Raw genomic sequence first — 15534 nt, forward strand, 5'->3', positions numbered from 1 at the left:
ATTGGCTACGTGAGCCCAGAGTGATTATGGGACACGTAGTCCATATACTACGTCGATAAATTCTAAACTGTCATGACTGAATGGAAGTTAAGAAGGCCAAATCAATCCACACCAGTGACTATGGATAATGTTGCAAATATTGTTAATTCAGTGCGTGACACAGATGGATTCGGACCACAAATAGGATGTCTTGCTCATGTAGTAAACCTAGCTGCTAAGAGAGCTGTAGCAATCAACAGTGTGCCCTGGCTCACTTTACAAACAGTAAAGATTGTTCTCGGCACTTTTATACAATTTTTTTTTTTTTTTTTTCAGATCAGTAAGAAGTAAATAAATAATATAACCTAAATGTTATGCATTATAATGCATGTTTATATGATGGCAATTTAATTTTTGCACGTTAGCAAAAAAAAAACAAAAAAAAAAACAACGAAACAAAAAATATAATTGTTTTTTTTTTTTTTTTTTTTTTTTTTTTTTACAGAGCATTAAATGTATTGAATCGGATCAAAAATCGTGTCCCCCGTATCAAAAATCGTACCAAACCGTGACTTAACTGTATCATTGCATCCCTATGGAACACCATTGCAGAAGCTATGACAGGAAAGTTTTCATTTGCCTAAATGCTTAAGTTATTAAGTGCAATTTTTTATTTATTTTTATTCTGTGTTTCTGTGCGGTATCAGTATTGTTGTCTTTTACTTAAGAGGCATGGTCTATTGTTTTTAGTTGTGATTTCTTAAAAAGTATTTTTGAATTTAAGAGTAAATATTTATCGTGTTTAAATGGGTGTACTTGATCTATTAATATATACTGTATTCTCACTGTGTTATTGTAAATTGGTTTAAAAAAAATTGGGCGGGGCGCAATAATATCGCATATCGCAATAATTTATGAGAATAATTATCGCACACTAAAATTTGTTATCGCGACAGGCTTATACATGAGGAAAAAAGACATTTAATCCAATATTGAACCATTTTCAGTCAATCAATGTCTTTATTTTCAATGTACATTGTTGAAAACAGCCAACAATTGCATCTAAGATGTGACAAGAAAAAAAAATTCACTGCTTTCACTCAAAAAACTTCTAGATCTTATTAAAAAAAAAAAAATTCTTACCTAAAAATGTAATTACACTTGATAACACACATCACTTGAAAGCTAATTTAAATTCCATGTGTGTCAAGCTATTTTTAAGTTCTAGTTAAGTTTTAAGTTAGTCTGAACTGTAAGTACTGATAGGATTTTGAGTTTTCGCAGTGTTCAAAATAAATGTATGATACCTGCTTTATTGGAGCACATTAGGGACCAGTGCTACTTGGTGTTTTATTCAGTAAGGGTGTCAACAATAATCGATGCGGCGATGCATCCCGATGCGGGGCAGGGACGATTCGATTCGATGCGGGCAACACGCTGAATCGATTCAGCGCATTTTAAAATATATAAGTACGTTCAAAAATCTTCCCTGCGCAATTCCGGTGATGCAATGGATTTGGTTTCCCCATTTGTATTGTTATTCTCATGTTTACCTGTAGAGAGAGCTACTTTACATTCAAAGCAAGCCCGTAGAGGTTAGATCGGGCCTAAAAAATTCCAGCCCAACCCGACACGGCCCGCTGGTATTGAAGCCCGACCGGCCAGATCAATTAACTATAGATTTGCATGCCCGAGCCGAGTGATGCAGGAAAAAAAAACGCAGCAGCAACAGTAATTTATTTTCATTTCTTCAAGTTTTCTTACTGTTTAAATAGTCTACATATTTTTATAAGAGTTATAAAAGCATTTACACAACGAAATAACGCTGGGAAAGTTTAATATAAAAAAAACACGGTTTTGCAGACACACAGAGGAGAAGATTCGAAAAGATCACATTTGCCTTTCCTAACAAATTCTCAGTTGGCAGACAAAAAACGCAAGTTTACTCAATATTTAAATAGTCTACATATTTTTAAGAGATTTATAAAAGCATTTACTCAACAAAATATATATATTGCGATAAAGATGCTGCTGCACTACAATATTTTCTTTGTCGTTTTCTTTAATATTTACTTGAATATTTTTATTGATGGGTCGTTGTGACTAAAATACAATGACTGTTATTACTGATTTTGCACAGGAGTTCAGATGTTGCACTGTGTGAAAGGCTGCTACTGTGTGTAAAAAAAAAAAAAAAAGAAAAAAGAGAAAGCCCTGGTCTCATTCAAAGCACCAATTAAATGCTGTGATCTGATTTTTTTTTTTTAATATATATGAAAGTATACTATTTTCATTTGACTTCAACCAGGAGTGACAAAAGAGCCAATAAAAAGTTGTTTAATGTCTGTCCGCTTGTGTTGGCTCATGATTCACGAAAAATATGCTTTGCTTTAGAATTTTAATGCATCCCAGGCTTTAATGCATCGCAATGCATTGCCGAATCAAACCGAATCGAATCGTGACCCTCTGAATCGAATCTAATCGAATCGTGGCCCTCCGAATCGTAATCAAATCAAATCGTGAGGGCAGTGTCGATGCACACCTCTATTATTCAGCAATGACTACCGAGCTAAAACTGACAGTTAGCTTTATTATGTTTTAATTTTACACCCTCATCACTCGACAGCGCTGTGTTTTTACAGATTAAATAAAGCCTGTATGTAAGACACGTTAGCCACACATCGACAGTGGTCATAATCAATAGAAACCTAGCCCTCCAAAGGGCTAACGTTACGTGAGCGCGTAACAGTAACGTTATATTTATTAGCGATGAGAAGTCTACTGCTTAAAGATGGCGGCTGTTTACTAACGGTGCCCAGACGCAGCCAAGTCTGTCATTTCGCATCTAATCCTAAATGCATGCGATATTTATGAGGCGCATCAGACACTAGCTGCTACCACACTAGCATCATGCGGGCCTAGTTTTTAGCAACGTCGGCATAGTTTGTAGCGGCTGTTGGCTGCGGTAAGTTTTTTTTTTTTTTTTTTTTTTAATTGCGTCTTCATCTACGCACGTGACGTCAGCGCGTTGTCCCACATTAAAAGTAGTCCGGCAAAACAAGATGCTTAGAGCTGGCAAAATAAAACGATTCCTTGAGGTCAATAAAATTACTCGGATCAGTTTTTTAACTCGAGTTACTCGAGTTGCTCGAGTATTCGTTTCAGCTCTAGATAACAAAGCTTCCTAGTAAAATTCCACTTCTTGTTAGTCACCTCATGGGTTAACATGGGGCCTGCTTATTCACATTGGAAATAAAAAGTGTATGCGTTGAGAGTTAAGGGCAAATCTTCTCGAAGGCCCCTGGGCGGGGCTCTCGCCAGCTTTTAGTTATTCTTTCCTTGATAAATGTATTTATCTTAGGGGATTGTTGCTTTCATTTTGTTCCTGAGTTGTGTGTCGTCATCTCCTGTTCATTAAGATAATAAAAGAACCTGTCAAAAGAAAATCAACTTTTGATTCAATAACTTTTTTTTCTTTTCTTATTTTACACAGCCATTACACACATCCCATTTGTGACACGGGAGAGAAAACCATGGAAATTGTGACACGACAAGGAAACGTCATCTTATGTTAACAGAGCTGATGCTACCATGACAACACTCCCTGGCGGGCCCATCTGAAGACATGTTTATTTTATTTGTCCCCTACAATATTAATCTTAAACACATTTTCAAATTATGTATGTCTGTTGAATAACGTGCCTGGATTTTGGGTTGACTGTATCGTTACCTCTATCTGCTGCACTGTAAGGTCCAGAAAGGTGTTCTCGTTGCGGACACTGATCAGACTCTTGGGACCCTTGCAGCCCATGCTGGTACCGAGACCCCCGTTCAGCTTCACCACCACCAGCTTGTTCAGGCTGTCAGCAACGCCCTCTGGCAGGCCTCGTGCCGCAATCTTGTCATATGGTTGGATCTAGAAAAAATTCAGCCCCTGAAGCCAGTTTAACTCAGCAACATGAAATTTGGTATAACTGTTTATTATGATTAGACCTACAAAAAAGTTTAAAGCTATGATGGAAAGGACAAAGAAAGTTTGCCATTTTGGTTTAATCCGATGCCGGTTAATAAGCGGTAATTTTTACAATGGTTAGATTTTGGTACCCAACCCCACTTTTCACTCCTGTTTACTTTCAACTCTGATCCACAAAAATATTCATTCCACCTTCACTCTCATTGACATTTTCCCCGGTCCCACAAAAACATTCCATATTCACTTCTCTTAGCTCCCTGAAAAAATATCACTCCCACTTGACTCTTACTCAGATCTCCGAAAACATTCCAGTTTCACTCCAATTGACTTTCAACTTGGACCCACAAAAAAATTCCACTACACCTGACTTTCTATATGGACTCACAAAAAAAAATCACTTTCGCTCCAGTTAACATTCAACTCAGACCATAACAAGTATTTCACTTTCACTCTTGTTGATTTACAACTCAGACCCATAAAAATATTCCAGTTTCATTTCGTCGATTTCCTACTTAGATCCACAAAGAATACCCCACTTTAGTTCTCGTTGATTTTCTACTTAGATCAAAAAAATTAGCCACTTTTACTTTGGTTGACTTTCTAGTCGGACCCACACAAAAAATGCTCTTCTATTCTGACTTTCAACTTTTATTCTGTTTTACTTTCAACTCAGACCAATAAAAATACAGTGATCCCTTGCTACTTTTCAAACTTGGCACCCTCATTCCATCACTGATTTTTTTTTTCCCAATTAGAAAATAAATAAATAAATGCAGTATTGTATAGAGCTGTCCCGATCCAAACACATAGTCTCTTACGCTTGCTCCTGCCGCTTTTCATGGTCAGGCAGTGTAATGGAGTTGCTTATTAAAGTTAACGATAATTGACAGACATTCAGGTTTGATCTTGCCAGGGATGCTTGGAAGCCGTAACTTCAAAGCGCCGCATGCGTGAATCATCGTTTAACTTGTTAAAAAGTTGCTGTGGCAACTCATTGTGTGTAAGTGAGCAGCTTGAGCGGATTTGAGTGGGCTCACTCAATTAAGCATTTAATAAAGACAGGCATTTTTCTACTTTATTCTTGTTTCAAAATATTTCGGGGGGACAGTTTCATGTTTAAAACCATCATAATTATAACATTTGAAGTGCTTAAAAAACTTTTATTAAAATATATATGGCGGAAAACACTCATGTGACTTGAAGTTCCGCTCTGAGACCCCCAATTTGGCCAAATTTCAAAATTGTCCGATATGCACGTGTGATACATCATTGGAAAGCTTAAAATCTCAATTTTCTAGGGGAAGAACAATTTTGAACAGGAGGGCATTTTAAAAAAAAAATTTAAACAGCGAAACCCTATCTGGAGGTGAGAACACGCGAGAGCAGAATTAAAGATGCCACGATTTTAGCGAGATATTATCGCGTACATACCTTTTTTCGAGCCAAAAACTCCATGTAGCATGTATCACCGAGTGTCAAGACACAGATTTGAATGGCCACAGCCAGATTTTTGGGGGATTTTATGGGTGAAACATAGTAATATAACAAGGGTCGCGATGCAGAAATCGCAGACATCAAGGAGTGGTCGAGATGTTCTTTTTCATAAATTTACCCTTTTAAACGTTTTGGTTTTTTTTCAATTTCTCTTTGTTTGGATCGATTATTTAGCATCTAAAATATAGGGGAAAATGCGACAGGAACGAAAAAAATACAATTAAGCGATAGTTATGAGGTAGATATCCGTGACTTTTTTACAGAACCAATTTTTTCATTGTGACGTAATTTGTTTAAAAGTTTAAAATATGCGAGTGAATAATTTTTTAAAGTCGTTTTTAAAGTCGTGGCTAGGTTGAAATAAAAGCGGTTGCACGACGTCTGTAAACGGGGGTTTCCAGGGTAAAACGGACAAATTAAAAATAGTTCGGGGACATAATGCGCCATGAATCTCCTATGGCAGCATATAGACATATTGTTCGATCAAACGCAACAGTTCTTTTGGCTTAAAATACAGCAGTTTATTTTAAGGAGGTGTACAAGAGCAGAAACTGCTTTTTCAGCCATGTCTGTGTTTTCCGCCATATATACAAACATAAATATATATATAATGTACAACGTATGTGTATATAAATATATATATATATACATACAAATTTTTTTAATTATACTTTGGGGAAAAAAAGTGGAAAATCATGTCTTTTATGTATCTCTTTCCAATGCTTAAACTGAATAAATACATTGAACACACACACACAAAAAAAATTGTCTAAATTATTTTATTGGGGGGGGGGGGGGTCTCCATTAACTGCGAAAAATGAGGGATCACTGTACCCCAGTTGCACTCCCATCGATTTTTACTCCCGTTTACATTCATCTCGGACGTACGAGAACTTTTCTTTTTCACTCACAACTTTTTCACTCCCAACTAAAGTCATCCAAAACAATCTCAAGACCCAATGCTGGAAGGGGTGGAAATACTGAAAATTCTGAAATCACAATTCTCTGTTTGTGTGAGCAAACTTCCTGCTAGCAAACTACTACAACCAAATCTGTACTCTCGCAAAGTGGTTGAGGTTAAGACTGATGAGGCGGTGAAAACAGTAGACAAAGCACATCAAGTTGTCAATCCTTATCATAGCTGGTGTGTGCACAAATACTTCAAGGCTCCCTAGCAGGCTGCACTCGTACGGATTTTAGGAGGCATACCACCGCAGAGTGTAATTAGCACTAGTATGGTTGAGACGAGATTCCCAGGGTTTCCTCCCCGTATGTTCACTTAGCGGCCGAAGGCATGTAGACACACATCAGCACCGCTGTTTGTGTTGCTGATTTAACAGGAGAGAGTGTTAATTTGCACCAATAAAAGTTTATCAGCTTTAGGGAGGAAAGAACTACTCTAAACTGGGTGTTGTTGACCTTGTGGTGCTTTTTCCACGCAAGATTAAATTTCTTAAATCTGTCTTAATGTTAGCCAATGAGGTCAAAGTCCTAATATTTTTCTCTTGATGTGTAAATGGAATTAAGAAGATGTCGTACAGTTCCAAGAATGGCAGGTCTTAAAGTCTCCCATTCTCATTAGTGCACATCACTGTCATTTTTTGATCCCTCTAATCTCAGACTTTTAACTTTCCCCTTGTTATGCAACACTATCTCTCTGCACTTTATCTCCAATGTGTCGCATATGCTGAGAGCTAGTGAGAGGGGAGAATGGCATTGGAGTTTCTGGATGCTTGCAGACTTACAGTGTGAGAAGGCGAAGACAAATGAGGCATTGTGTGTGTTTGTGGCAAACCACTGAGGCTGTTTTGCAAATGCACAGAGAGACAGAAGGTCTGCACGCTCGATAAACAATTTATTGTTGCGCTGGTACACCCCAATTTGGGTCGCTGGGGTGTAAATCATTAATGTGGTTGCCGTTTGTTGCAATTATGACTGTGGGCTTTTCCTTAATGACTGTTTAAAGTGGTGATTCGTGAATTTCATTCCTATTCTATGGTTACGGATTGTATACACATTATGATGGACAAAGTTCAAAGGTTATGACTGCACAAGGTGGAGAAGTCAACTTATATAATGTGTATGTTTTTGTTGCACAACAAGGACTGTGGTCTTCCAAAGTTCGATCTTAGCACCAAATGTTTTATGGCTGTTTGTTTGGCACTTGGTGTTTTGTTTGCATTTTAAACACACATTTGAAAGGGCAACTTACTGAGTCCTCCGGCGGTCGCTGTATCTTGATCCACTCCACCGACGGACCCTTCACTTGCAGGAATCTGTGGAAGAGACTCCTGAAGCCTTCAAAGTCTTTTTTGCACGCCTGAAACACACATTTTAATTCACTGAGTTTTCCATGTCAGCGTGATTTTTGCACAAGTGTTCAAGTACGCTCACGTTCAGCGCATTTTTTATTTCAAACTCAAACAAGAAAAAAGCAAGCTATTCTATAGGTCATTTTTCTCTCTTTGTGGCTTTAATGTCAAAGCGGCTAATACAATTGTTTTTTGGCTAACTGGCTAACTAAAATCATGCTTACTTATTCCTGGTCAGTCATTTTGCTTTGCGGCCCACCGTGCCGTGGTGAGGTTGCCACGTTAAGAGCATTCAGTCTGTACCTGCGAGCAAGAGTGTTCCATTCTTAGTGCATTGTCGAGTGCACCCTTATGTAAGACCGGTAACCAAAAATAGTACTGCAACCAGGATCAAATATTGAATAACACAAATTTTGGGTTGGCAAATAAGCGCTTCGCAATGGGTTATCATAAAATTGTTGCTTTATCATCAGAAAAGACAGAGGCTAACAAACTGCGCACTAACATTAGTAATGATTGTGTAAACATCAAGCACGGGTAGTGCGACAAGCCCGTCGACGGGGGGGGGGGGGGGGGGGGGGCAACCGGGTACGTTGTCCCGGGCCTCAGGACCCTGAATGACCCTTAATTTATTTTACTTTACATTCACATATTTCTTTTTTATTTAAATCATTTTCTGATTAAATAATATGTTCTAACAAGGGCTGTCAAACGATTAAAATTTTTAATCGAGTTAATTACAGCTTAAAAATTAATTAATCGTAATTCAAACCATCTATAAAATATGCCATATTTTTCTGTAAATTATTGTTGGAATGGAAAGATAAGACACAAGATGGATATATACATTCAACATATGGTACATAAGGACTGTATTTGTTAATTATAACAATTAATCAACAAGATGGTATTAACATTATTAACATTCTGTTAAAGCGATCCATGGATAGAAAGACTTATAGTTCTTAAAAGAAAAATGTTAGTACAAGTTATAGAAATTTTATATTAAAACCCCTCTTAATGTTTTCGTTTTAATAAAATTTGTAAAATTTTCAAAAAATAAACTAGTAGCCCGCCATTGTTGATGTCAATAATTACTTACACAATGCTCATGGGTGCTGAAGCCTATAAAATCAGTCGCACCCAAGCGCCAGCAGAGGGCGGCAAAACTCCATAAAACACAATTAACAAGTGAGCGTTTCACTGTACCGTCATTTAAATCTGTCTGAGCGGGACATCTGCGTTAATTGCGTCAAATATTTTAACGTGATTAATTAAAAAAATTAATTAACGCCTGTTAACGCGATAATTTTGACAGCCCTAGTTCTAACCGATATATACTTAAAAACTAACATATTAAATATTTCAAATATTCCTTTTTTTTTGCAGAGCGCCCCCCCCACCCCCTCTGTCTTAGCATTGTTTGTCCCCACTCTGGCGCACTCAGGGCTACACAACGTACGTGCCCTGAAGCGGGGAAATTAAAATAGGTCATTGTTATAAACTGTAAACATAGTGAGTCGTCATAAATCGGGTGCGCAGAAAAGAAAAGAGATAAAGATCATAGAGGTGAATGAGAAAAAAATGATGACGTTTTTAAAAGGGGGACAAGAAGCCAGAGAATTAGGGCTAGAGTTGGCTGTGGACAGTGATATTGGTAAGTGAACAACAGCCGCTAACACTGAACGTTTACATTCGCAATCACTGTGACCAAAGCCCGATTCGATTCTGTCACCGGCCGCTTGTAGCATATTGAGCTGCGGTATGACAAGACATGCTGCTCCCGTAGAGCCTGGGAGAGAGAAGGTGATGGGAGATCAGGGATATATGTTAGTCTGTTGGGAGCAGGTGTGCGAGGCTGAACAGACTCGGGTCTGGCAGCTGGATTGTTCTTGAGTTTACAACCCACTGTGTATTATGGCAAACGCTAATACCGTATTAGTGTCCACCATATCAAAGGGCAGGCTTAACAACCTAGCCATGCACTCCATTGAGCGTGAAGTTGCTCAAAAACTGGGTTTCACTGATGTTATAAATGACTTTGCTGTCAAAAAATCTAGGCGCAACACTGTTTGAGGGTTTGATAACCCCTGGGATGTGGAGGAGGCAGGCACAGGATGTTTAGTTATACTATTTTGTTGCTTAGCAGGCAGGCATAGCACTCTCAGTTGTATTGTAGCCTACATGGGACAATAGATGGAAATTGTTTGTTTATATTGTGTCACATCACATTACGGTCTGTTAAATTTAAATGTCAATCTCCAATTAAATAATTTGAAAATTTACACTCTCATTGCTTGCAAAGTGTTAAAAGTACTGCGTATGTTGTCGAGACAAGCCGGTGGCAGTGGTGGGGTGGGGGTGGGGGGGCCCTATAAGGGTCTCTTGTCCCCGGGCCCCTGCAAGTCTGTTGACATCCCTGGTAGTCGACAACCTATGTCTATTACATATCAAAGATTAAATGAGTACATGCTACATTCTTCAAACTTAAGGTTTTCAAATTGTACCGGGGTTAAGTTGGTGCAGAGATAAATAAATCATTTTTAGGGAGGTAGGTTAAAACAAGGATAAAAGAGATGAGTTCGGAAAAAAAAAAAAGTGATGGCGGGAGAGGAACTACCATACTTTTCTGAACAACATATAAGCACACTTGCAGATACATATCTCATTTGGTAATGCATTAGCAGCACCCACAAAGATGATTCACTTCTACGACCGTATTCATTTCAATTACCGACCAACATATGTACACGCGTAAAGATGCTATCTTTGCCCCGGTCAATTGAACCCTGTGGTATGAATGTAGCATGAGCATTAGGCCTGCACAACATATCATTACAACATTGCCATCGCGATGTGCGTATACGCTGTAGTCACATCAAACACAAACTTTTGTTTCACTTCATAGAAGCAGCAAGTGTGCAGAGACATGGCCTCCTGGATCTAGTCTTCCCAAACACAGCTATTCAAGTAATCTGCTGAAAGTTGTAGTTTTAATCTCGCAATATATCACAAACCCCCCCAAAATGTCACAATGTCAGTTTTTTCCCATATCCTTCAGCCTTAACGAGCATGCCAAATTAGTTCATATTCAAAATGCAAGTTTATCATATATGAAAGAAATTTAGGAAAACTCCAAAGTACATCACTTGTCAAGGAGAAGTGCAACTTTGGCCTTTGTCTTTAATGTTTTTCTTCCTTTTCAGTTGTCTCCATTGATCAAAGAGGTCTCCAATGCAATGCATAGGCTACCCTTATTTTCTGAATTCGTCATGCACGTTTGACATTTGCTTTTTTTTTTTGTTTTTGCCCCATTGGTAGACGACATGGTAAATTTTGACTGCGAAAGTTGTAGTAAACGTAGTTGACTTAGCCTAAAGAGCTCTGGAAACCTGGACGAAGACAAAGAACTGATTTTGTAATTGGCTGACTGGTGGAGGGTGGCCATCTGTTGTAAACACAGATTTAAAACAATAACTAAAACGGGCTGAGTATTAGCGGTGCAACGGTTTGCGGTCCAAAGCCGAACCGTACGGTTCGCCCTGTACGGTTCAATACGTCTTTACGAACCGCGCCTTTTCGGTTTTGCAATTAATGTATTCTGAACGCTTGTGGAATGAATTGATCCATCTCTGTGTGCCTGTGTGTGACGTGAAGCACCGCTGTGGAGAAATCCCCGCCCCGCAAGTAAATGTTGGATCGCTGTCAAGCACCTGTGTAATAGAAGCCGAGTAACGCCCTCTCTCGCTTAAGAGCGAAGTGAAAGTGAAACAAGAAAGAAAACAAATAGCTATGGCGAGCGGAGGAGTGGAGAGACCGAATTTTGAGGAAGCACCGGCTTCTTTCAAATCTGCGGTGTGGCAACATTTTGGTTTCCCCGTGGACTTCAATGCGGAAGAAGAGAAAATATTGAAGAAAAAAAAATTGCAAGCATTGCTCAGCTCTTGTTCCCCATGCTAATGGCAACACTTTTATAACATGACTCCGGCACCTCAGCCGGCATCACCCACAGATATCACTTTCTCAGGGTAGGACAACCCCGAAGATGACACCAGTGAAAACACACGGCGGGCTTCGTTAATTTATTTGCAACGCTTGACCCGCGTTACATTGTTCCCTCGTGGACATATTTCTCTAACAACGTAATCCCCGACATTTATGAAATGGCACGCGAAGCCATCGAAGATGATTTCGCTAAAGCACATAGTTTCGCCCTGACCACTGATAGTTGGAAGTTGGACGTCCCGTGCAACAGAGTGCTACTACCTAACTGTGACGGTCCACTATAATTCATACCTGTCAAATTGTACGGTCTAGTCGTAATTTGTACAAGTAAGCACTCATTTTTAAATGTGTACGCCGTACGTTACATTCAAAATCTGCACGTTTTTCGTGCATTACGCTTTTTTTTTTCCATTCGTTCGGATTTGGTCACCGTTTCTGCAACGAGACAACGCGTTGGTTGAATGACGCGAGAAAAGTCAGAGACTCAGAGAGGGAAGAGTGTTTGTTGAGACGCTGTAGCAAACGCGATGCTAGGCTAGGTGGCTCAGCCTCCAATATTACATGACTTAGCCGACAACATACAATCTACGCCTCGATATCTCATGCATATAGAACTACATGCGAAACGACAGACTCGGTAGCGTTACTAAACAGCCGCCATTTTAGAGCAGTAAACTTCTCAGAAAGGCTCTGTTGTAGTAAACCTTACGAGCGAACCTAAGCAACTTTTAATCTAAAATACTCCTAAATCGGCAAAATCTTGACTTGAGTCTATCTTTAAAGGATGAAACAATTTTAAAATTTTCACATGTCGCAAGTCGACAGAAGGGAACTAATGCAAAAACGGGAGCAATTTTATCAACTTTAACGGTTGATTCACAACATTAAATGACCTCCAAACATAGCAAAGGTTACTATGTTTTTGGGTTTGTTTGTTTTTTTTTTAATGAAAAAAAAAAAACATGAAAGGTATCACCAGTTACTTCGCCAAGTAACTTTTTTACTACTGTGTGTGTATTTCCGTAGTCAGTCACTACACTAGCCAAAGAGCTAAGAGGCATTTTAACAGTCGAAAATGTTTACCTTTTAAGTGTTTATTTCATTTTTTAAAAAGCAAAATAAAGGCAGTTTAAAAAAAAAAGAAATGAAAAAAAAAAAAAAAAGAAAAGCAAAACCGAAACCGAACCGAAACCGTGATGCCAAAACCGAGGTTCAAACCGAACCATGGGCTAACTGAACCGTTGCACCCCTACTGAGTATCAACTTTTAAAATGTGAAAATCTCATCTTAACCATTGAGAACAATGTTAGATGTTATTTCCAAAATAGATTTCTTTAATGTCTATTGAAGTATTAGGGCTATTTAATTAATAATTGAACTGCAATTTTTGCATATGTTTCCTAGTGATTCCGAGGTTACTTTTGTGAGAAGGCGACCCTTATTTATAGGTATATGCAGACTTGTTGTCAAGATAAGATCCATCCTAACCTATACACAGTTTGCTACGACGGACGTAATTAATTAGTCAAGGTAATTAGTTTGAGATCATTTATTGAAAAACATTTACACAAGGAAGTTTGTTAGCAACCATATGGGGGGAAAAAAACTACTTGCTGCAAGCAATAAATTCCATTTCAGGCATTTGGACCACCTACACAAGAGTGCTGTTGGTTGTACTTTTTCAACAGATAACAGATTGAAGATAAGAAGGCTCAGCAAATACAATGCTTATAAGGTCATGATCCTAGTAGGGTCCTTGTGTGAACCAAAGTTGGTATTTGAGTATGTTTTTGCTTCATGTGTGCATGATTCAATTGAAAACAGGCAACCTGATGGGGAGGGGATGAAATCGCAATAACAGAAGGTAATCCACTCCGGCTATGTGAATGAGTAGAAAAAGCAAAACGGCTTCCAAAAATGTGCAAACTTCAGGACCTATGTTAGTTGTTTAGAGCCTAAATAAACCCAAACTATGCTTTCCTAAGCCTTTAGTATGCTAACTCCTCTCATATTAACTTCAAAAGGAATATTGTAACTATTGGATAGCTAGTTTCTGAGTACTTTTTTTAACTCATGGATGCGAACTGTGGAAATCCACAACAACAACAACAAATAAATAAATAAAAAATTAAAAAGCATAGGTAGTCATCATTAACTGGCTGCCATTGATGGGGATTTAAGTCCAATCAACTTGAGCAAATGCTCGCTGCCAACCCCTCAGTAAAAATAGATTGGTGGATCTATTGGTGAAAAATGGCTCTATTGCTTTCACTGGCAGTGAATGTATTCATATTGTGAATTTTTTGCTATATTCATTCAGTCACACAAAAAACATACACTGTAAAACTGTGGAAGGTGAGTGAAAAAGACTTAGCCCTCACATTTATACTGTATGTGAAATATATATTTTAAGGCAATTAATTGATAAAAAACACAAATAATTCCAAAACGATTCACTAGTGCCAACTCGGGCTTGGTAAGCTGACAAAAAAAAAATGTAATAGATACAGTGCTGGCCAAAAGTATTGGCACCCCTGCAATTCTCTCAGATAATGCTCAATTTCTCCCAGAAAATGATTGCAATTACAAATGCTTTGGTAGTAATATCTTCATTTATTTTGCTTGCAATGAAAAAACACAAAATAGTAAGGGTGTAACGGTACATGTATTTATATTGAACCGTTTCGGTACGTGGTGCTCGGTTCGGAACGGTGGCGTACCGAACGAGTTTCTGATGTAATGTAACCCTTACTTTTTGAGGCTGTGAGTCGATCGGGTAACAGTTTCTTGTGTAGATTATATTTACTCCGTCTTCTCTACTATAATGAGGACCAACACGGTAGGACAGTATAACCCAGAAACATCAATGGCGCGACAACATGGCCGCCGCGGGAACGCAGTGAAACGCGGGCGTTAAAGTCAATCAGCCAATGCACACCAGTCGCAGTCCGGCCGCGTGTTAGACACGCGTCTAACACGCGGAACCCAGAACACCCAGAAGCGGCTCAACACGACGCACGCGAAAAGAACGGCAGAGTTTATTATTTGACGAGAGACGTGACCCTACTTCGTCAATACTACTACCGGTAGCTAGGATCGGTCAGACGGGAAGTCACTCGTGTAAAAATACGGTGGATCCGGTCGATTTTCAAACTAATATGCAATCGCAACCCACTTTTTGAGTCCATCAGATCTCTTGAGTGGTAGATCGGGGGACAGTTGACTTGTCTTTGTTGATTTAATGCTGTCTTCTCTGCTATAATAATAACCAACACGGCCCCATGTTCAAAACAAAACCCTCCTACCACAACAAAACAATTACGTACTAATATTCACATAGGAACTAAAGTTATACAACATAAGATATACAATATAAATGTATACTACGTCACATTTGTAAAATATATAATAAAATAATTTCCCATTTAAATAAAATAAATTGAAATGAGCTAAAACACCTGTAATTAAATAATAAGAATAATACACAGATCCTGCTTACACAATTAAATTGATTAATTTCTGTGTGGCACTTTAACTTGAGAAAATCCACCAATAAAGCTTTTGAAAACCGTTCATAAGGGGAAAAAATGATTAATTGAGGCATTTCGTTTGTAAATGTGACGGCCCTGGCCGTTTAACTGTGTTTTATTTTGAGAAGCCTCCAGTCAGCTGATCGTCACCTCCGCCAGCTGGCTGCTTCCCCTCCCACTGTGATGAAAGCTGATCGACGCTGGACGGACCGACGACGTTGCCGCTGCTGGTTGGCCACGA

General features: G+C 38.7%; 2 protein-coding genes across 12 annotated transcripts in view; one reads left to right on the plus strand and one right to left on the minus strand.

The window, feature by feature from the left end:
• The window catches only part of ugp2b (UDP-glucose pyrophosphorylase 2b), a 45578-nt gene that overhangs the window by 15415 nt on the left and 14629 nt on the right, over nucleotides 1–15534 (minus strand). For all 4 annotated transcript variants that reach the window (XM_057847358.1, XM_057847359.1, XM_057847360.1 and 1 more), the window contains exons 3-4: nucleotides 7659–7766; nucleotides 3710–3895 (exon numbers count right to left, since the gene is read on the minus strand). In XM_057847358.1, the coding sequence (XP_057703341.1) occupies nucleotides 3710–3895; nucleotides 7659–7766 (294 nt within the window). The remainder of the gene's footprint in view (nucleotides 1–3709; nucleotides 3896–7658; nucleotides 7767–15534) is intronic.
• The window catches only part of wdpcp (WD repeat containing planar cell polarity effector), a 231328-nt gene that overhangs the window by 13261 nt on the left and 202533 nt on the right, over nucleotides 1–15534 (plus strand). The gene's annotated exons all lie outside the window — the stretch shown is intronic.

This window comes from Corythoichthys intestinalis, chromosome 10 (assembly GCF_030265065.1).
Source record: "Corythoichthys intestinalis isolate RoL2023-P3 chromosome 10, ASM3026506v1, whole genome shotgun sequence".
NCBI lineage: Eukaryota > Metazoa > Chordata > Actinopteri > Syngnathiformes > Syngnathidae > Corythoichthys > Corythoichthys intestinalis.